Source organism: Microcaecilia unicolor, chromosome 1 (assembly GCF_901765095.1).
Source record: "Microcaecilia unicolor chromosome 1, aMicUni1.1, whole genome shotgun sequence".
NCBI lineage: Eukaryota > Metazoa > Chordata > Amphibia > Gymnophiona > Siphonopidae > Microcaecilia > Microcaecilia unicolor.
In genome coordinates this window covers 80,963,383-80,987,192 of record NC_044031.1, presented here as the reverse complement: position 1 = coordinate 80,987,192, position 23,810 = coordinate 80,963,383, and the positions used below count along the sequence as shown (strand labels likewise).

Genomic DNA, 23,810 nt, shown 5'->3' with positions numbered 1-23,810 from the left:
TATGCGTTGGGTGAAGAAAGATTTTCTCCGATTTGTTGTAAATTTACTACACTGTAGTTTCATCGCATGCCCCTAGTCCTAGTATTTTTGGAAAGCGTGAAGAGACACTTCACATTCACCTGTTCCACTCCACTCATTATTTTATATACCTCTATCATGTCTCCCTTCAGCCGTCTCTTCTCCAAGCTGAAAAGTCCTAGCCTCCTTAGTCTTTCTTTCTTAGGAAAGTCGTCCCATCCCCACTATCATTTTAGTCGCTCTTCGCTGCACCTTTTCCAATTCTACTATATCTTTCTTGAGATGCGGCGACCAGAATGAACACAATACTCAAGGTGCGGACATACCATGGAGCGATACAACGGCATTATAACATCCTCACACCTGTTTTCCATACCTTTCCTAATAATACCCAACATTCTATTCGCTTTCCTGTCTGCAGCAGCACACTGAGCAGAAGGTTTCTACTTGCCATCATGTATAATTTTTGGATGACTTCATTTTTCTCACGTCCTTTACCAGATAAAGACCATAAGACCGGGGGATACACTGCTATGACCAAGAGAGCAGAACATACTCCTTCAGAAATACTTGCAGTAGAGCTCTTTGCACTGATAATGCTACTTATGCACTCTCGTCTCTGAGCAGCTTGTGGAGCAGGAGCCGAGGAATGAGCCCTATTTATATGCTTGGAAGGACTACCACCAATTGCTAGATCACTGTAGTGGTGAAACCAACTAACCCCCCTATTTGCAAGGCTGCGCAGCAGTGCCAACACAGCCCATTCCATCTTTACTGGATGTATGTAGCTTTTTCACAACATAAATTATGGTGTTTTCTTTATATTTTCAAAAAATGTAAAAATCTGTTTTGTCGTTTGCTGTTGGTAACAGGCCAGTATTCAAAGCTTTGCTCATAATTTTGTGCATTAGGCTTCTAAATTGGTCTCTCTGAAAATGTAGTAGGGCTGCATTTCTAAATTTTATGCTTTACTAAACTCCTAAATTTAGGAGCATAAAAAGTGGCTGGCAATGGGGTGGGTTTAGGGCTGGGGAAAGTTAGGATCTTAGCACTGGTTTTGGTGCTAGGCTTATAAATATAGATAAATTAATGGCAGACATTATTTTATTAGCATAATAAAAGTGTTTTTTTTTTATTAAGATGAATTCTCAGCTGAAAACTTAGGATCCTAGCTTTGGCTCTAATTAGGGAAGGAGCCCGGCCTTTTCTGAATATTGGACCCAAATTGTTTTAAAATAAATTGAATTGTAGAGAACAGGGTAGGGTAGAGAAGAAAAGATGGGGAAACTATATAACCTATAACCCAAAGTTTGTCACCTGTTTTTTCTTTTCAACATCCAGAAGCAAGCAATGGCCATTATTGATGGAGTGACAGTAGTAGTCACTGCTTCCATACCTGTAGTGGATGAAAATGTGAGTTACGAAGCTCTACAGGAAAGTGCTGTCATATTAAATGGTGGGTAATATGAATTATTAAGAATACTGACAGGAACCATGAATATGGTATAATCAAGTTAATGTTTTCACAGTTTCCTGAAAATGTCACAAGAAATTGTAATGGAATAAATGGCATAGGTATGACTTCTCCAGGATGAATTTTGCTACTATAACTGTACTATAACTGTATAACTGTTCACTACAAAAATCTGTGATTTCAGTGCATAATAACGACGCATGAGCAATACCAAATTTGACCCTTATCCCAAATTGTTTGATCCAAATTATACGCTTAGATTACTATATGCAGGGCTAAGAGACCCCAACAACTGCTTGTTGCTAATTACTGCTCATTGCTGAGACCTCTGATACTACACTTAGTGCGTAATTGTTCATACTGCTTGTTGTGACACTGCTTAATTTGATACTGCTTGATGTTCATACAAAATCGCTTAATATACGCTCAATGTTGACATTGCTTGATGTTCATACAAATTGCTTAATATATGCTTATATATGCTTATATAGGCTTAATGTTGATACTGCTCGATGTTCACGCAAAATCGCTTAATATTATATGCTTTTATATGTTTATATAGGCTTAATGTTGATACTGCTTGATGTTCACACAAAATTTCATTCACTAACATCACCAGGCATTACCAACCACTACCAAATACAGCCAACATGAATATCAACAAATTGCTCATGATAATCTACTTCCTCCCCCTAATATATCACGCATGGACCACTCCCAATATAAACAATAATCTACCCACAGCACATAAACCCTACAGACAACCCAACTACAACTCACCAGTCCAAAAGAATAGCAACCAATTAAAAGGAAAAACAAATACATTCGGAAATAACCAACAGAAAGGGAAGAAAGGACACAATAGAACCAAATACCAAGAAAACAGGCAAATAATAAAAATTAACACATCCAGGTCCCAAACTGAACCTTACTGACCAATCCAAATGGGATACGTAAATGCCAGATCAGCAGTAAATAAAACAGAGATCATAACAGATTGGATCACCACAGACAACCTTGACCTTTTCATTACTGAAACCTTGACATGACCTTAAAGACCCCAAAATCTTAGATTTATGCCCACCAGGATACAAAATTACCCACTGGACAAGAAACGGAAAAAAAAGGAGGAATAGCCATAATATGCAAATCTGAGTTCACCATCATAACCACAGCCGAATCCATCGTGCCACAACTTGAAATCGCCTCGGTAAGAATTAATCACCCTAACTTGCAGGAACACCTTAACGCAGTCCTGCTCTACAGACCGCCAGGCAACTGGCTAGACTCCCAAATACACTTCATGGACTTTATCTCGAACATTTGTGTCTCAACCTCAAATCTTATCATAATAGGAGATATCAATCTGCACCTTGAAGATCTTAACTCAACAAGCACCCGAGAATGCGAAGAGTTCCTACAACTATGGGATCTTCACAGGACAATTACGCAGCCAACTCACATCAAAGGACACACACTCGACATTGTCACACACAAATTTGATCCCGACTCAAACCTTATACTAACAGACACAAAATGGACACCCGCACCGTGGTCCGACCACTATAAAGCAAACATCTCCCTCCAATGGCGAATGAAAGACTCACCGAATAAACAAGAACGAAAAACCTATACCACGAGAGGAAAAATAGACCCGGCAATGTTCTGGCAACAGATCTACTATAACGAATGGACAATAAAAACACATACAATCCAATTCCTCCTAGAATGGGACGACAGATGCAGAGCCATATTAGACAATATCGCTCCAACCCAAACCAGATCCTTACATAGAAAGAATTCAATGCCATGGTTCAGTGAAGAGCTGAAAAAACTTAAAACACAAGTTAGAAGGTTAGAACGTGCATGGAATAAAAAGAAAGACGAACCCACAGATCAATCCATAGACTTGTGGGTTATGTCCCTCTAGGTGGAGATAGAGAGAACTTCAGAGGTTAACTATATGTGGTCATGTGCAGCCACCTTTAACTTCAGTATTCTGTCTAGCAGGTGGATGCCATAACCGTGCAGCTCTGGACTGATTGGCTCCTGGCCTGGTACTCTGGCTCTAGTTGAGCTTCTGGGGTCTGAGGTGTCCCGGTCCTGGGACTTGAGTATACACCTGGTGGTACCAGGTCCCTCCCTTCCTCCCCCATCGCCCCCTTCTCTCTGCCTGACCGGGGTTTGTGGTTCTCACTCTCCTGACTTTAAAAAGAGTCTGAGGTTTCTTTTGCTCCGACATCCTTTCCTGCCTTAAAAAAACAAACAAACAAAAAATGCCATTTGAGCACTGCTTAAAAAGAAAAATAAAAGAATAAACAACTCGGTCTGATTCATCCATGACGGCGAGCTGATGCTGGTTTGCAGTACCGGCTGAGGGGTGTGAGGACCGACTTGGCATGTGACAGTGATTCTCGATGGGATGAGTAGTCATTACCCTACCTGTGCCAGTCGGTGTGGGAGCCGCTGGGCTGCTGCTGTTTCCTGTTCTGGAGCTCCACTGTACAGCCCGACTCGTGGAGCATTGTGCTCCTTCCCGGCTCGTTTTGGCAGGCGCAGGGCAGATGTTTTCTTGGGTGTGCATTGCGCCTGAGGGCGCCATCTTTCCTGCAGCGCCACATGGCAAAGCTAAGTATGAGCTGTCTGATTTATTTGGGTTTTTTTTTGCAGTGGCGGCATTATGATTTGACTGTTTGAATGCTTCTTTTGCCCAGCAGTTAACCATGTGTTTAAGATTGTAGGACCGGGTAGTACACTGGCTGTTTTGTCATGTTCATTTTCTTACTACTTTACTGCCAGTGCTTCCATTAAATCACCTTGCGGTGGAGTGGGGTATGGAATTTCAATGTGAAATTTCCCTTGCTTTACTCATAGGTTTTCTACATAATATTGCAAAAACATCTGTATGAATGCTCCACAGGGAGCAAGAATATACATTTTTTGCTTCACGCATATGTTTCTCCCTGGAGGGCCTTTAGAGCACACATTGCAGACTCTGGAGCATGCCCCTGTTGTGGGCAGGATAAGGCTACTCTGGGTCATATGTTCTGGTTCTGTATTAGGATTTGGGGCTTTTGGCACCAAGTGTGGCGTTTCCTTTCTAGATGTTTGGGGAGGAGGGTTCTGATGCATCCGGCAGGTTTCTTATTTTTAGATACTGCTTATCTGCTGCCAGATACTGAAGAGCAATGCCTTTTTTTAGCTAAGACCTTGCTTTTGGCTGAGAAAGTGATCTTAGCTCAACAGGGTTTGCAGCAATCCCCGCGACTTTTCCTTTGGAGGTATTACTTATTTGAACTTGCTTTTTTTGAGTGGAAGAATGTGGGTAATGGGAATGTAGCTGGTTGTCTATTTAGGAACACTATTGGGCTCTTCTCCCACATAGGGCTCATAGTCTTTTACTTAATACTTAAGCCCTTGTAGATATAGGGCTTGTTCTTTTCCTGTTTGTTTCTGATTATACATCTTTTGATGTTTCAATTTTTTGTTTTCCACGTCATGCTGTAGATGTTGGAGATGGGAATTTTGTTGTTGTTACGATGTATTAACTCTCCTATTGCTCTATGAGATATGTGTTATGTGGTTGGGGGGGGGGGGGGGAATGTTCGATACTGCGGGCGAAATTTGAAAACTATTGGGTAACTGCAATTTATTTGTTCACATCAGTGCTTTTCAAATTTTTTCTTCTTTTTTGAAATTCTCAATGATATTCAGGATATTGTACTGTGAGTCTGTGGAGAGCACGTGGATCAGAGTCCATCCACCTCATGTGTCTTCTGTCCTACTTTTGGATACCTTTTTATGTTTCCTTGGTTTTTGTACTGTGGTTGAACCTAATAAAGATGATTTCCATCCCCTCCCCTCTAAAAAACCTGCTAGATTCTGGCTGATGATAAGGAAGACGAAGCGGGGACTTGGGATATAAAAGGATTTGAATAATTGCTTTTGATAGTTCTCTTGGTCTTATCTTTCCTGAATAAATATTATTTCTTTGCAAGTAGAACCTTCTTTGAAAAAATAAAATGACATAAGTACATAAGTAGTGCCATACTGGGAAAGACCAAAGGTCCATCTAGCCCAGCATCCTGTCACCGACAGTGGCCAATCCAGGTCAAGGGCACCTGGCACGCTCCCCAAACGTAAAAACATTCCAGACAAGTTATACCTAAAAATGCGGAATTTTTCCAAGTCCATTTAATAGCGGTCTATGGACTTGTCCTTTAGGAATCTATCTAACCCCTTTTTAAACTCCGTCAAGCTAACCGCCCGTACCACGTTCTCCGGCAACGAATTCCAGAGTCTAATTACACGTTGGGTGAAGAAAAATTTTCTCCGATTCGTTTTAAATTTACCACACTGTAGCTTCAACTCATGCCCTCTAGTCCTAGTATTTTGGATAGCGTGAACAGTCGCTTCACATCCACCCGATCCATTCCACTCATTATTTTATACACTTCTATCATATCTCCCCTCAGCCGTCTCTTCTCCAAGCTAAAAAGCCCTAGCCTTCTCAGCCTCTCTTCATAGGAAAGTCATCCCATCCCCACTATCATTTTCGTCGCCCTTCGCTGTACCTTTTCCAATTCTACTATATCTTTTTTGAGATACGGAGACCAGTACTGAACACAATACTCCAGGTGCGGTCGCACCATGGAGCGATACAACGGCATTATAACATCCGCACACCTGGACTCCATACCCTTCCTAATAACACCCAACATTCTATTCGCTTTCCTAGCCGCAGCAGCACACTGAGCAGAAGGTTTCAGCGTATCATCGACAACGACACCCAGATCCCTTTCTTGATCCGTAACTCCTAACGCGGAACCTTGCAAGACGTAGCTATAATTCGGGTTCCTCTTACCCACATGCATCACTTTGCACTTGTCAACATTGAACTTCATCTGCCACTTGCACGCCCAATCTCCCAGTCTCGCAAGGTCCTCCTGTAATCGTTCACATTCCTCCTGCGACTTGACGACCCTGAATAATTTTGTGTCATCGGCGAATTTAATTACCTCACTAGTTATTCCCATCTCTAGGTCATTTATAAATACATTAAAAAGCAACGGACCCAGCACAGACCCCTGCGGGACCCCACTAACTACCCTCCTCCACTGAGAATACTGGCCACGCAATCCTACTCTCTGCTTCCTATCTTTCAACCAGTTCTTAATCCATAATAATACCCTACCTCCGATTCCATGACTCTGCAATTTCTTCAGGAGTCTTTCGTGCGGCACTTTGTCAAACGCCTTCTGAAAATCCAGATATACAATATCAACCGGCTCCCCATTGTCCACATGTTTGCTTACCCCCTCAAAAAAATGCATTAGATTGGTGAGGCAAGACTTCCCTTCACTAAATCCGTGCTGACTTTGTCTCATCAGTCCATGTTTTTGTATATGCTCTGCAATTTTATTCTTAATAATAGCCTCTACCATCTTGCCCGGCACCGACGTCAGACTCACCGGTCTATAATTTCCCGGATCTCCTCTGGAACCCTTCTTAAAAATCGGAGTAACATTGGCTACCCTCCAGTCTTCCGGTACTACACTCGATTTTAGGGACAGATTGCATATTTCTAACAGTAGCTCCGCAAGTTCATTTTTTAGTTCTATTAATACTCTGGGATGAATACCATCAGGTCCCGGTGATTTACTACTCTTCAGCTTGCTGAACTGACCCATTACATCCTCCAAGGTTACAGAGAATTCGTTTAGTTTCTCCGACTCCCCCGCTTCAATATTCTTTCCGGCACCGGTGTCCCCCCCAAATCCTCCTCGGTGAAGACCGAAGCAAAGAATTCATTTAATTTCTCCGCTACGGCTTTGTCCTCCCTGATCGCCCCTTTAACACCATTTTCGTCCAGCGGCCCAACCGACTCTTTGGCCGGTTTCCTGCTTTTAATGTATCTAAAAAAATTTTTACTATGTATTTTTGCTTCCAACGCTAATTTCTTCTCAAAGTCCTTTTTTGCCCTCCTTATCTCCGCTTTGCATTTGGCTTGGCATTCCTTATGATCTATCCTGTTACTTTCAGTTGGTTCTCTTCTCCACTTTCTGAAGGATTGTTTTTTGGCTCTAATGACTTCCTTTATCTTACTGTTTAGCCACGCCGGCTGACGTTTAGTCTTTTTTCCCTTTTTTCTAATACGTGGAATATATTTGTCCTGAACCTCCAGGATGGTGTTTTTAAACAGCATCCACGCCTGACGCAAGTTTTTTACTCTGCGAGCTGCTCCTTTCAGTCTTTTTTTCACCATTTTTCTCATTTTGTCGTAATCACCTTTTCTATAGTTAAACGCTAGCGTACTTGATTTCCTAGTTTCACTTCCTTCAATGCCAATATCAAAACCAATCATATTATGATCACTGTTATCAAGCGGCCCTCGTACCGTTACCCCCTGCACTAGATCATGAGCACCACTAAGGACTAAGTCTAGTATTTTTCCTTCTCTTGTCGGCTCCTGAACTAGCTGTTCCATGAAGCTGTCCTTGATTTCATCAAGAAATCTTATGTCCCTTGCATGTACAGATGTTACATTAACCCAGTCTATATGCGGGTAATTGAAATCCCCCATTATTATTGTGTTGCCCAGTTTGTTTGCGTCCCTGATTTCCTTTAACATTTCCGCATCCGTCTGTTCGTCCTGGCCAGGCGGACGGTAGTACACTCCTATCACTATCCTTTTCCCCTTTGCACATGGAATTTCAATCCACAGTGATTCCAAGGAGTGTTTTGTTTCCTGCAGAATTTTCAATCTATTTGATTCAAGGCTCTCGTTAATATACAATGCTACCCCTCCACCAATCCGATTCACCCTATCACTCAAGATAAATAGCTAAATTAGCTAGAGTTCTGTGGTTTCTCAATTTTCTGGTGAAAATTGAGAGACATACGTCTGGTGAAAGCGGAAGAACAAATGGCTAGAAATGTAAAGAGGGGCGACAAACATTTTTTCAGGTATATTAGTGAAAGGAGGAAGACTAAAAATGGAATTGTGAGACTGAGAGATGCTATGAACCGCTATGTGGATAATGATGAAGGAAAAGCAAATTTGCTAAACAAATACTTTTGTTCTGTTTTCACTGAAGAAAATCCTGAAGAAGAACCACGATTGATTGGCAAAAGTACATATGAGAATGGAGCGGCTATAGCACCGTTCACGGAAGCGAGTGTGTATGAACAACTTGAAAATCTAAAGGTGGACAAAGCCATGTGACCGGACGGGATCCACCCTAGGATATTGAGGGAGCTCTGAGAGGTTCTGGCAGGTCCTCTTAAAGATTTGTTTAATAAATCCTTGGAGACGGGAGAGGTTCCGTGGGATTGGAGAACAGTGGATGTGGTCCCTCTTCACAAAAGTGGTGATAGGGAAGAAGCTGGAAACTACAGACCGGTAAGCCTCACTTCTGTTATTGGAAAAGTAATGGAAGCGATGCTAAAGGAAAGGATAGTGAATTTCCTGGAAGCCAATAAGTTGCAAGATCCGAGGCAACATGGTTTCACCAAAGGTAAATCGTGCCAAACGAATCTCATTGAATTCTTTGACTGGGTGACTGGAGAATTGGATCAGGAACGTGTTATAGATGTAATAGATTTCAGCAAAGCTTTTGACATGGTTCCCCACAGGAGGCTCTTGAATAAACTTGATAGGCTGAAGATAGGACCCGAAGTGGTGAACTGGATTAGGAACTGGTTGACGGACAGATGCTAGAGGGTGGTGGTAAATGGAATTCACTTGGATGAGGGAAAGGTGAGTAGTGGAGTGCCTTAGGGATCGGTGCTGGGGCCTATTCTGTTCAATATATTTGTGAGTGACATTGCCGAAGGGTTAGAAGGTAAAGTTTGCCTTTTAGCGGATGACACCAAGATTTATAACAGAGTGGACACCCCAGAGGGAGTGGAAAACATGAAAAAAGATCTGCAGAAGCTAGAAGAATGGTCTAATGTTTGGCAATTAAAATTCAATGCGAAGAAATGCAAAGTGATGCACTTAGGGAGTAGAAATCCACAGGAGACGTATGTGTTAGGAGGTGAGAGTCTGATATGTACAGACGGGGAGAGGGATCTTAGGGTGATAGTATCTGAGGATCTGAAGGCGACGAAACAGTGTGACAAGGTGGTGGCCGTAGCCAGAAGGTTGCTAGGCTGTATAGACAGATGTGTGACCAGCAGAAGAAAGGAGGTGTTGATACCCCTGTACAAGTCATTGGTGAGGTCCCACCTGGAGTATTGTGTTCAGTTTTGGAGGCTGTATCTTGCTAAGGATGTAAAAAAAATTGAAGCGGTGCAAAGAAAAGCTACAAAAATGGTATGGGATTTGTGTTACAAAACGTATGAGGAGAGGCTTGCTGACCTGAACATGTATACCCTGGAGGAAAGGAGAAACGGGTGATATGGTGCAGACGTTCAAATATTTGAAAGGTATTAATCCGCAAACGAACCTGTTCCTGAGATGGGAAGGAGGCAGTACTAGAGGACATGAAATGAGGTTGAAGGGGGGCAGACTCAAGAAAATGTCAGGAAGTATTTTTTCACGGAGAAAGTGGTGGATACTTGGAATGCCCTCCCGCGGAAGGTGGTGGAGATGAAAACGGTAACAGAATTCAAAAATGTGTGGGATAAACATCAAGGAATCCTGTTTGGAAGGAATGGATCCTCAGAAACTTAGCGGAGATTGGGTGGCAGCACCGGTGGTTGAGAGGCGGGGCTAGTACTGGGCAGACTTCTACGGTCTGTGCCCTGAAAATGGTAGATACAAATCAAGGTCAGGTATACATATAAAATAGCGCATATGAGTTTATCTTGTTGGACAGACTGGATAGACCGTACAGGTCTTTTTCTGCCGTCACCTACTATGTATGTTACTATGTTCTTTCTGATTGACGAAGTTGGTTTAATAGCCATTTGAGGGAAGTTGGAGGGGAGAAGAAAAAAAATAAGAAAATGGAAACAATCAAGAAGCAACAGAGCAGAACCACATGTGTGCTGTAGCTCCAACAAAAAAAGATTGAAGAGAATAGTGAAGTAGTGTCTGCATGGGAATTCCTTAAGTTTGCATGCTCAGAGGGCAATGCATGAGCAGGATATGAGTTATGTCCTAGCTGCTAGTTTTATGTTAAAATTTCCTTGTTCATGTATTAATTTTGGAGGTTAATTCATAATTTTTTTGATCCTAAGTAACCTGGGGGGTCTTTTACACAGGCAAGGTAGCGCTTTTTTAGCACACAGTAATAATTAGCATGCATTAAATGCTAGAGATGCCCATATAAGTCATGTAGCAGAATTTTGAACAGATTGAAGAGGAGAGAGATGGCTTAGTTGGAGGCCTGTGGGAAGCAAGTTGCAGTAGTCTAAGCAAAAGGTGATAAGCACATGGATAAGGGTTCTGGTAGTGTGCTCAGAAAGGAAAGGATGAATTTTGGTGATATTATAAAGAAAGAAACGACAGGTTTTAGCAGTCTGTTGAATATGTGCAGAAAAAGAGAGAGAGGAATCAAAGATGACAAGCTGATGGGATGAGAGTGTTATCATAGAGACAGAGAATGGGGGAAGAGGAGAGGTTGGTTTAGGGGGAAAAATAAGAAGCTCAGTCTTGATCATGTTTAGTTTCAGATGGCAGTGTGACATCCAGTCAGCATTGTCAGACAGGCAGGCTGATACTTTGGCCTGGATTCCTGCTGAAATATCTGGTGTGGAGAGGTAGATCTGGGAGTCACCAGCATAAAGATGATACTGAAATCCATGCGATGATATCAGAGTACCAAGGGAAGAAGTATAGATGGAGAAAAGAAGAGGTCCTAGAACAGATTCCTGTGGTACACCAACTGATAGTGAGATAGAGGTGGAGGAGGATCCACCAGAGTATACACTCAAAGTATGATGGGAAAGATAAGAAGAAAGCCAGGAAAGAACAGATCCCAGAAATCTGAGTGAGGACAGTGTATTAAGGAGTAGGCAGTGATCAACAGTGTCAAAAGCAGCAGATAGATCGAGAAGGATGAGTATAGAATAGACATTTGGATCTGGCCAGGAACATATCATTGTTTTTAGCAAGCGCTGTTTAAGTTGAATGAAGAGGGCAAAAGCCTTATTGAAATGGATCAAGAATAGCACGCTTTTTAAAATATACATTTCTTTGGTACACTCTGCTAAAATGCATGTACGCTTTAAGCCCATTGTCTTGTATTCTTTCATCTCAAGACAATGGCGGTGAATAGCATGTTCCAGTATCCTGACAGCAAACTCTTAACTCTTCTCTGCTCATCTTCAAAAAAAAGTGTCTGTATTGGGCTTAATGCATTTATGCACTTTAGCAGAGTGTACCTAAGAAATGTATATTAAAAAATGTGTGCTAAGCAGAACAAAGGCAATAAAATTCTACCCTTTCCAAGGTGTAAACAGTTGCACTTAGCTAATAGGAACACACATGACCATAGAAGTGTGTGAGAGAAAAAAATGCATGCTTATAAGACTCTTGTACTGTGGACAGTGGTCTCTTTTTGCTTATCGGATAAGAAATATAACAGTCTGCCTCTCTGTTGACTAGGGCTATGTCATCCTAGTGGCTAGATCTATGGAAGTGAAAAAAGGCATGTAGCTTAGAAAGACAGTAATTTAGGCTGCCACCTAATGTTTGTCTCTATACAGTTCTATATGAATGAGGTATACACTATCCAAATTAATCAAGAAAATGGCTTCCCTGTCACATTGATTTTCACAGGAAGCCAAATACACAAACAGGTAGGAACCTCAACTTGTAGTCAAAAGAAAAACTAGAGGATGGCACAAACCACAGCCAGCTAATGGGATGGAGTTTAGATACCTTTATTCAAAGCACCATTAATTTGGACCCGACACGGTCTGTGTTTCGGCGGTGAAACTGCCTGCTTCAGGGATCACAATACAACTTACCAAGCAAAATTAAAAATTGGGAAACCTGGTGCAAAACAATAGCACAGCCAAGTCAGTCCATCTGTGGTGTTGGACGGATGCTGAAGTTCTCGACAAGCAAACAGGACTTTGGGTCCAATCATTGGTGCTTTGAATAAACGACTCTTCACTTCATCCCGTTGGCTGGTTGTGGTTTATGGCATCGTCAAGTTTTTCTTTTAACATTGATTTTCACTACATAACAGGAACAGGACCTGTAGTGATGCATTCTTACTATGATCAAACATTGCTAGAATTGCTGTGCTGTTTTAGTTCAATAGTGTATAGAAGTTGAAGATAACTGCTCCATTGTTTTTGTTTTAGGTGTCTTACGGGTATTGCCAAAGTCTGAAACAGCTCTTCAGTTTGACATCCAACGCTTATGTGAAGCTTGGTGGGAGAAAGGACTAGAAGGGAAAGAAGAACTAGTTAAAATTGCTTTTGTCTTGCGTATAAGAAAAAGCCTTGATGGGAAAAGCATGGTATGAAAATCAGTTTTATAAGACAGTCCAAAATGATGACACAAACTATATATTTTTAGAGGATTGGGCTGTTTTGGGGCTAATTAGTTTTTAATTTTCCTTAAAATAGGTGTTGTGAATAACTAGGTTCTCATAGAAAGCTGGGACTTCCTTATTTTTACCTGTTGTGATTTAACACCTTATCGCTGGCCCTAACATCTGCCTGGCCCCCACCTGTGTGTACTTGCCCCTACACCAGCAACCTCCCACCCACTAATTGGGTTTGCTACAATCAGGGCTGTGGAGTTGTTATACTTAACCTTAGACTCTGACTCCTCTATTTTTGTACTGTCCGACTCCTACTGATATTAATCTTTAAATTTTTTGTACTGGATCTAAAGTGCTGGTAAATTTAACTTATATTTAGTTTTAGATACAGGACAAAAAATAAATATCTAAAATGTTAAATTTACTATATAATGTAAGTATTTTTATTTTGAAGCTGGGGTCGGTACATTTTTACTGACACCAACTCCAACTCTACCCAAAATTGCTTCTGAATCCAACTCAACAGCCCTGACTACAATATGGTGCAATATAGGTATTTTTATCCTTTTCAATTCAGTGCAGATTTAAAAAAAATATATATTGACCAGCCATATCTGGGAATTACAGCAATCAGAGACTTTTGTTTTGGCATTTTCAGAAAATAAAAATGCTTTTAACTTTCGATGAAAAAATCATATGATTTATTTCAGATATGAGAAAAGGAGGATAGGGCATTCCAAAACCTTACAGCTTGATTGGAAAATGTAGATGTAAACAATTGCTTATGCTTTGTTTTTAGCAGATGATATTGATTAAGACTTATGATCTTAAGAAGGATAGTTTGTAAGGTGATCCATATATAATAGAGCAGTTCTAAAGATAATTCTATAAGCAAGTAAACGACATTTAAAATTGATTTATGTTCTTATTGGCAGCCAATGTAGGTCTACCAGAAGAGGGGCTATATGATCAAACTCCCTGAGTATATTAATCTTGCAGTTGTGTTCTGAAACATGTGAAGCTGTTTTAATATGTTAATTTGAACAACTGGAGTACAAAACATTACAATAAACTGTGTCAGCATCATTGCTTAAGTTATTAATCTAAAACGATCCCGCTTCAGCCTTTCCTCATAGGGAAGTCATCCCATCCCCTTTATTATTTTCTGTCGCCCTTCTCTGTACCTTTTCTATTTCTACTATGTCTTTTTTGAGATGTGGCGACCAGAATTGAACACAATATTTGAGGTACGGTCGCACGATGGAGCGATACAAAGTCATTATAACATCCTCATTTTTGTTTTCCATTCCTTTCCCAATAATACCTAACATTCTATTTGCTTTCTTAGCCGCGGCAGCACACTGAGCAGAAGGTTTCAACGTATCATCAATGATGACACCTAGATCCCTTCCTTGGTCTGTGACTCCTAACGTGGAACCTTGCATGACTTAGCTGTAATTCGGGTTCCTCCTTCCCACATGCATCACTTTGCACTTGCTCACATTAAACGTCATCTGCCATTTAGACGCCCAGTCTCCCAGTCTCGTAAGGTCCTCTTGTAATTTTTCACAACCCTTCCGCAATTTAACGACTTTGAATAACTTTGTGTCATCAGCAAATTTAATTACCTCACTAGTTTTTTGTCATCCTTAATCGCCCCTTTTACCCCTCGGTCGTACAGCGGCCCAACTGATTCTCTTGCCGGCTCCCTGCTTTTAATATACCGAAAACAATTTTTACTATGTTTTTTTGCCTCTAATGCTATCTTTTTTTCGTAATCCCTCTTGGTCTTCCTTATTGACACTCCTTATGTTGCTTCTTGTTAATTTTCAGACAGTTCTTTCTTCCATTTTCTGAAGGCGTTTTTTTTTAGCCCTAATAGCTTCCTTCACCTCACTTTTCAACCACGCCGGCTGTCTTTTGGACTTCTGTCTTTCTTTTGTAATTCGCGGAATATGTTTGGCCTGGGCCTCTAGGATGGTACTTTTGAACAGCATCCATGCCTGTGGTACAGTTTTTACCCTCTCAGTTGCCCCTCTTAATTTTTTTTTTTTACCGTTCTTCTTATTCTATCATAGTCTCCTTTTTTAAAGTTAAACGCTAACGTATTTGACTTCCTATGTATAGTTACTTCAAGGTTGATATCAAAACTGATCATATTATGATCACTGTTATCAAGCGGCCCCAGTACCATAACGTCCCTCACTAGATCTTGCGCTCCACTAAGAACCAAGTCTAGAATTTTTCCTTCTTTCGTCGGCTCCTGCACCAGCTGCTCCATAAAGCTGTCCTTGATTTCATCAAGGAATTGTACCTCTCTAGTGTGTCCCGATGTTACATTTATCCAGTCTATATTTGGGTAATTGAAGTCACCCATTATTATTGCATTGCCCATTTTATTTGCGTCTCTGATTTCTTTTATCATTTCTGCGTCTACCTGCTCATCCTGGCGAGGCGGATGGTAGTACACTCCTATCACCGTCCTTTTCCATTTTATACATGAAATTTCAACCCACAATGATTCAAAGGTGTGATTTGTGTCCTGCTGAATTTGTAATCTATTTGAGTCAAGGCTCTCGTTAATGTACAATGCTACCCCTCCACCAGTTCGGTCCAGCCTATCACTACGATATACTTTGTACCCCGGTATGACAGTGTCCCATTGGTTATCCTCCTTCCACCAGGTCTCAGTAATGCCTATTATGTCCTATTTTTCATTTAGTGCAATATATTCCAACTCTCCCATCTTATTTCTTAGACTCCTAGCATTTGCATATAGACATTTCAGAGTATATTTGTTGCTCCTATTTGCATGATGCTTAGTGCTTGACACTATTGATTTGCCATCTTTTGTCTGATCTTTAGTTGTATTTAAGGGCACCTGACCTACCACTGTCTCTTGTGTAACCTCACTATCCAGAAACCCTATCTTCCCTGTTTGTGAGGTATCCTTGCAAGATACCTTATCCCGAACCATGTGCTGTTGTGCGACTGTTGGCCTTTCCCCCATATCTAGTTTAAAAGCTGCTCTATCTCTTTTTTGAATGCCGACGCCAGCAGCCTGGTCCCACCCTGGTTAAGATGGAGCCCATCGTTTCGGAATAGGCTCCCCCTTCCCCAGAATGTTGCCCAGCTCCTAACAAATCTAAAACCCTCCTCCCTTCACCATAGTCTCATCCACGCATTGAGACTCTGGAGCTCTGCCTGCCTCTTGTGGCCTGCGCGTGGAACGGGTAGTATTTCAGAAAATGCCACCCTAGAGGATCTGGATTTGAGCTTTCTTCCTAAAAGCCTAAATTTGGCTTCCAGAACCTCTCCCACATTTTCCTACATCATTGGTACCCACATGTACCAAGACAGTCGGCTCCTCCCCAGCACTGTCGAAAATCCTGTCCTGGTGCCACGTGAGGTCCGCCACCTTCGCACCAGGTAGGCAAGTCACCAGGCAATCCTCCTGTCCACCAGCCACCCAGCTATCTACATTCCTAATGATTGAATCGCCAAGTATGACAGGTGTTCTAACCTTTTCCTCCCGGTCAGCCATCGAAGATATATCCTCTGCACGAGAGGATAGTACATCTTCTGGTGGGTGGGTAGGTCCTTGCTACAGGAGTACTTCCTACTTCAACTTCTGGGAGACCTCCTCCTCCAAGGTAGCATAGAGGCTACCTGACTGGAGGTGGGACCTCTCTACAACATCCCTGTAGGTCTCCTCTATGTATTTTTCTATCTCCCTCATCTCTACCTAATCTGCTACTCTAGTATCTAGAGAACGAACATGCTCTCTGAGGTCTAGGAGCTCTTTGCATCGGGCACACACATATTACATCTCACCAACTGGGAGATAATCATACATGTGACACTCAATGCAAAAGACTGGGTAGCACCCCTCTCGCTGCAGGACTGCTGACTCTATCTTAGTGTTTTCAGGTTTCTCAATTTTGTAAGAGTTGCTACTGTATTAAGAATTTCAGTCTGATATAAAGTGATTTTAGTTTATATATTATATGATCCTTGTAGTGATAACTACTAACATGGTAACGAATGTATATAGTTCTATAAGAGCACACCTAGCTTATTACCCTAATTACACTACTTGCTATAAATGTAGTGTTGTCCTAGGGGTGGGTGGGAAGACTAAATTATATCCTAAACTGCCTGTCAGACCCTATCTGCTACTGCCAGTTAATGGGATTACTTCACTCTGTAGAAAACACAGCTCCTTCAAAACAACTCCAGCACAAAGAAAAACAATTTACCAGCACAGAATTGAACACAGTTTTAAAAGAAACTACCAGCCCCCAAATTAAAACTAGCAAGTATAGAGTAGATAAAAGAGAGGACTGAGGCCAAGATGCACAAAAGTCCTCGTTAGAGCTGTTCCGTACCGAATTCCATAACGAATCGGTACGGAACGGCTATGCACGAAGGATAGCGAATGCAAATGAGCTGTTCGTTGCAGCTCACTTGCATTCACTAACCCTTCATTAAAAACGTTGGTAATCGGCCCGTAAAGCATGCGCAGAGCAGCCAAGCGTTATGCTGGCTGCTCTACGCATGCCACAAACTTTTTAAAAAAAAAACCAAAACAAGCACGGCCTTGCCCCCCCCCCCCCCCGCCCCGCCTGAGGTCGCTGCTGCTCCCTGCTTCCCCCTGCATTAAAAAATCAAAACTTTTAGTTGCCCCGGCCCCCCTCCCTCTCTTCCTCTCTTTCTCCCCAGCTCCGCCTCCCGCCATCCTCCAACCCCGTGCCCCGCCCCCGCCACCCCCCCTGAGGTCGTCGCCGTCGCTCGCCCCCTCCACCGGGCCCCCCCTCCGTCTTACCGGGCCCGCGCAGTGCCTCTCACCTCAGTGTGAAGGCGCTGCACGGGTAAGAAGAACAGCTGATCGCCTCTTCGCCGAGTCTTGACGTAGGTTACATACGTCAGACGAGGGCGGGCCCAGGAGGAAAGGAGAGACGTCCAAGACACGGTGAAGAGGATATTGCTAGAGAGGAAGAGGTTTTAGAAACATTAACTGTTTAATTTTTATCTTTTGAGCTAGTAGAGTAATCCATGCTCTTGAGAATTCTGGGAGGAATTGTGAGGGTTCATAAGGTATGAAGGGGAAATGTTAGCTTTGTAATTTAAAGGAGTGAATACTATTCCTGTTTAACATCATATGATACATTCCTGCTGTAACTGCTGCTTGTTAATAAAATATCATATAATTCATTGCTTTCATTTTTTTCTTTTTAAGTGTTCAGATATAAACCAACTGTGGCATTTCCATCAGGCCCTCCTAACGTTTGATTACAGTAGTAAAGAGAGCACTGAAGTAAAAGACTTGTTGCTTCAGTGTTTCATGAGTGTCAAACATGTCAAAAAAGAAGAGGTAACTGTGCTTTAATAAAATCTATTGAAGTTATGATGTAAAACAAAATGCAATACATGCTTGTGTCCAGTGACAGTTCATGCAGTGATAGTGAAATAACTACTATGTCATGAAACATGTCTTTGTGATGTCATCAGATATTAGCTTGTTAAACAAAATTCCAAGTTCTTCTCTTTTTTTTTTTATTTCTAATAGTCTAATTATTAATTTTCTGAACTTTTCTGCTTCTGAAAGCAAAAGAAGGAAGAAAAGATGTAGTGCAGACCTTTTAGTACCATCTTTTATATTGGACTGTCTCAGTTTACCACCCAAAATAAGAAATATACAGGAATATACTAGGTAATGCAAAATCCTCAAATCGTTCCTATTCAAACAAACCCTCACAAAGAACAACCATATCTCAAACAATTATTACCTGAATTGGTTATTAGTCTATTTACCATTAACCTGCTCTTTTCTTCATGTACAATTTCTCATTCATAATAGATTTTCTAAATGTTAAACCTATCCCAGTACGTTTATGATACTATATTGTAAAATTGGATTCTTACAACAAATTAGTTTTTATGCATTATTCTTTGTTATGTATCCTATAATGTTTATTGTAAGCCATATTGAACTCAAACTTGAATGGCATAATGTGGGATATAAATGTCACAAATAAATTTCTAGATAGATGTTTTTCAAGTCTAGACCAGTTTTCATGTTCGTTTATGGTGAAATGTTTTGAGTTAAATCAAACCATACCCCTACCCCTGCTCCTAAATAACATCTAGTTTATAGATTTATTTTCTTTTGGACATAGTGGTTAAAAGGTAGACAGAATTCTTCTAGTGAATTGTACTTACTTTTGTTTCATTGATGTTACTGTTTCTCTTGTATTGGCAGGGAAAAAGATTTCTGAGCTTTCTGTTCAGCTGGAATCCCAACTTCATTAAAATGATCCATGGGACCATTAAAAACCAACTGCAGTGTTTTCCACAGTATGTATTACATAAATTGATGGTTAGAGCAATTCACAATGTCTTCTTCTTCCTTACGTTTTTTTGCTGGTTCTTATAGCAGTGACCTTTACTTGTTCTTGTACTAAACTTGAATAGAAATATTAGATATAAAATTTGGTTAACTATGTTTTTGACTTGGCGTATGGTTTCTATTTCAGAGACTAACTGTATAGCATATTTGAATTTCTGGTACTTTAGGTAACCTTTTAAGAGAAATGGGCTGCGAAGCAAGAGAGTAATCATGTTTCTGTTATATTCCATAAAAGTAAATATCAGTGGGCAGTGGCACTCAAGGAGTATATTTATTTTATTTATTTATTTATTTATATCATTTATACCCCACAATTTCCCACCACTGGCAGGCTCAATGTGGCTTACTACATTTAGTTAACAAACAGGAAAGTACAATAAATGGAAAGTGATACAAGGGGCGGAAAGGTACAGCGTTAAGAGAAAGTAGTTAAGTCCACAAGATCTTTAGAGGAGTTGGAGTCCAGGAATCACGGGAGCTCCGTGGCCTCGAGGGATTTGGCACCCGAGAAGCGTCGGCGCCGAGAGGATCGCTCTCCCTCTAATCAGGAGGTGCCGATGCGTCGGTCTAGCAGCCCGGTACCTGCTCCCGAGCCTCGACAGATTCTGCCACCAGCTCCTTTACCGACCCCACAGCCTTGTCTGACGGCGGCTCTCGATGAGCGCATCAGGGCCCTGCTTCCAGAGCTTCTGGAAGGGTTGCTGCGCCAGTCTGCTTCGGTGTTGGGGGTGCTTGCGCCTTCCGTATTGTCTGCTGCCGCAGTATCTGGCCCTTTGCCTGTGGTGAGGTCCCTGACCTCAGTGCTGCCTGCCACCCAGGTCGACTCCCCTTCGACGTCGCTGGAGGAAGCTTCACCGGAGTCCAGGCGGGCGGTGACTTCTCGGCACCGCCATCAAGGGCGTTGAAGCAGGCTCAGTTTCGGACAGCTCTGAGAGATGTCTTGTCTGATACTGAAGATGAGCGTTCGTGGGAGGAAGAGGAGGATCCCAGGTACTTTTCTTCTGATGAGTCCTATGGAATTCCTTCTGAACCTTCCCCTCCACTAGAAAGGAGACTTTTTCCACCGGATAGTCTATCCTTTACCTCCTTTGTCCTGGAAATGGCTGCGGCTATTCCCTTCCCTATGGAGGTTGAGAATGAGCCCAGGGCTGAGATGCTCGAGGTCCTGGATTATCCTTCTCCACCTAGACAGGCTGTAACGGCTCCTTTGCATAATGTACTGAAGGAAGTCCTTATGTGAAACTGGTCGTTTCCTCTATCTAATCCCGTGATCCTGAAAAGGACTGAATCCCAACATCGGATCCACGGGGAGCCTGGATTGTTGAAGTCTCAGCTACCTCACAATTCCATGGTGGTGAACTCCGCTCTCAAAAGAGCCAAGAGTACTAGGGACTATGCCTCGGTGCCCCCAGGCAGAGAATCTAGAAGCTTGGACTCTTTTGGGAGGAAGGCATATCAGGCCGCTATGCTCGCTGCCAAGATCCAAATATACCAGCTCTTCATGAGCATCCACTTGTGGAACTTGGTGAGGCAATTGTCTGACTTGGTTGATGCACTCCCTCCAGAGCAAGCTGAGCCTTTTTACCAGGTGGTCAGGCAGCAGACGGCGTGTCGAAAATTCCTGGCCAGGGGTACATTTGACACTTTTGATGTAGCATCCAGGATCGCTGCCCAAGGTATAGTGATGTGCAGACACTCATGGCTGTGTGTCTCTGACCTGGATCATTCGGTCCAGCAGCAGATGGTGGATGTTCCTTGCCGGGGGGGGGGATAACCTTTTTGGTGAGAAAGTAGAGGATCTGGTTGACCAGCTCAAGAAGCACAATGATGCTATGGATTCTCTCTCCCGCCGGGTGTCTTCTGCTACTACCTCCTCATCTAGGAGTTTTTTTTTTGGAGGGAAGAGGAGTGCTCCCTATTCCTATGCTAGGTGTAGGTACACTCCTGCTTCGCGGCAGCCTGTCCAGGCTCAGTCCCAGCACGCTCGTTCTCATCAACAACATGCGCCTAAGGCCTCTGCGGCTCCCCAGCAAAAGCAAGGGACGGGCTTTTGACTGGCTCCAGTTCAGCATAGCCTCAGTAAAAGTGTCCGTGCCGGACGACTTGCCGGTTGGGGGGAGGTTGATATTTTTTTCACCAAGGGTGACCTCTCATAACCTCCGACCGGTGGGTTCTTCAAATAGTCCGGTCATGGTACACCCTCAATCTGAAATCCAAACCTCCAAATTGTCCACCGGGAGCTCATTCTTACAGTTCCCAGCACAAACAGGTACTTGCAGAGAAACTTTCCACCCTTCTGAATGCCCAAGCAGTTGAATCCGTTCCACCAGGGGAAGAAGGGCTGGGATTCTATTCCAGGTACTTCCTTGTGCAAAAGAAAACAGGGGGGGGGGGGGATGCGTCCCATCCTAGACCTAAGGGCCCTGAACAAATTTCTTGTCCGAGAAAAGTTCAGGATGGTTTCCCTAGGCACCCTTCTTCCCCATGATTCAGGAAAATGATTGGCTATGCTCTCTGGACGTAAAGGATGGTTACACACACATCTCGATACTTCCAGCTCACAGGAAGTATCTTCGATTTCGGCTGGTAACACAGCACTTTCAGTACCGTGTACTGCCTTTTGGCCTCGCGTCTGCACCCAGAGTGTTTACCAAATGCCTAGCTTTAGTCGCAGCGTCACTACGCAGACTGGTAGTGCATGTGTTTACTTATCTCAACGATTGGCTGGTGAAGAGCACCTCGAAGGAGTGTGCTCTGGAGTCCATTCAAATGACTATTCGGGTGCTAGAGCTACTGGGTGGGGTTCGTCATAAATTATTCCAAGTCCCATCTCACCCCAGTCCAAGCATTGGAATTCATTGGAGTCCTGTTGAACACTCAGACAGCTCGAGCTTATCTTCCCGAGACAAGGGCGGACAATCTTCTGTCCCTGGTGTCCATGGTTCGAGCGTTTCACCAGGTCACGGCTCGGCAGATGTTGAGACTTCTAGGGCACGTCCACATATGAGATCAGCTCAATGGACCCTAGCTTCCCAGTGGTTGCAAGCTGCGGGGGATCTAGAGGATGTCATCCAACTGTCCACCGGCTTTTGGAATTCTCTCCACTGGTGGACGATTCGATCCAATTTGACCATGGGTCGACAATTCCAAGTTCCTCAGCCACGAAAAGTGCTGACGACGGATGCGTCTCTCCTGGCGTGGGGAGCTCATGTAGATGGGCTCCACACTCAGGGAGCCTGGTCCTTTCAGGAAAGAGGTCTGCAGATCAACCTCCTGGAATTAAGAGCGATCTGGAACGCTCTAAAGGCTTTCAGATATCGGCTGTCCAAACAAATCATTTTAATTCAGACAGACAATCGAGTTGCCATGTATTACACCAACAAGCAGGGGGGCACCAGTTCTCGCTCTCTGTGTCAGGAAGCCGTCCAAATGTGGCTTTTGGCTCGCCGTCACGGCATGTTCCTCCAAGCCACTTTTCTGGCAGGCGTAAACAACAGTCTGGCCGACAGGTTGAGCAGGATAATGCAACCTCACGAGTGGTCACTGAACATGGGCGTAGTCCACAAGATCTTCCGAGCGTGGGACAGCCCCTCCCGAATGGAGGACTTAACTCGTGAGTGTGTAGCCTTCCAGAATAGAACTAGTGAAGTGGAAGATCGGGTATTGGAGGTGGAGGAAGGGCACAAGAATCTGAAAAAACAAATTGAAATACTGGAACAAAAAGTAGAAGACCTGGTTCCGGAATCTTTTGGCACCCGATATATGGCAGCAGCCCTGGAACATTGGCTCAGTGAAAAAGTGGCTTTTCCGATGGGCGCGGGGCCACTGAGAGTGGAGAGGGCACACTGCCTAGGACCTCGGAGTGCTAACGGAGCCAGGCCAAGAGTGGTCATTTTGAGGGTGCTGAACTTCACCCATAAGCAAGCGATTCTGCAGGCTTTTAGGAAGGACAATGCCCTAATTTTTGAACAAAAACGGATTTTATGTTTTCAAGATTATTCGGTGGGAGTGGTGGGCAGGAGGCGTGTCTTTTCGCCGATCTGCGCTAAACTGTTTAATTTGAAAATCAGATTTGCTTTGATGTATCCAGCACTGTTAAAGATAACGCACAATGAGACAACGAGATCTTTCGAATCGGTAGAGGCAGCGGGAGGATTTGTGACCCAGTTAGGAGCAGAGGTGGCAGCAGGAGCCAACAGAGATACACCACCATGACCTGGAGGAGAAACAAGACTAGAGATCTGCGTCCTGGAAGAGACTGAACTATCCAAACAGGTTTCATGTGCCTATGCAGCATTGTGCCTAGATTTAGAAGGTTTAGAAATGGACCCATGTTTAGAGGGATAACAATATTAAGTTGCATGTTTTACTGATAGGATAAAAAGTAAGAGATGTTTGAGGAAGATTCTGGTATAAAGTCAGGGTAAGGAGGAGGGAAACGACATTAAAGTCTGGGGGAGGG

General features: G+C 42.9%; 1 protein-coding gene across 1 annotated transcript in view; it reads left to right on the top strand.

Moving 5' to 3' along the window:
• The window catches only part of LOC115467090 (condensin-2 complex subunit G2-like), a 100,140-nt gene that overhangs the window by 42,051 nt on the left and 34,279 nt on the right, over positions 1–23,810 (top strand). The window contains exons 4-7 of the mRNA XM_030198818.1: positions 1,360–1,474; positions 12,755–12,912; positions 18,179–18,313; positions 19,202–19,296. Of these exons, the coding sequence (XP_030054678.1) occupies positions 1,360–1,474; positions 12,755–12,912; positions 18,179–18,313; positions 19,202–19,296 (503 nt within the window). The remainder of the gene's footprint in view (positions 1–1,359; positions 1,475–12,754; positions 12,913–18,178; positions 18,314–19,201; positions 19,297–23,810) is intronic.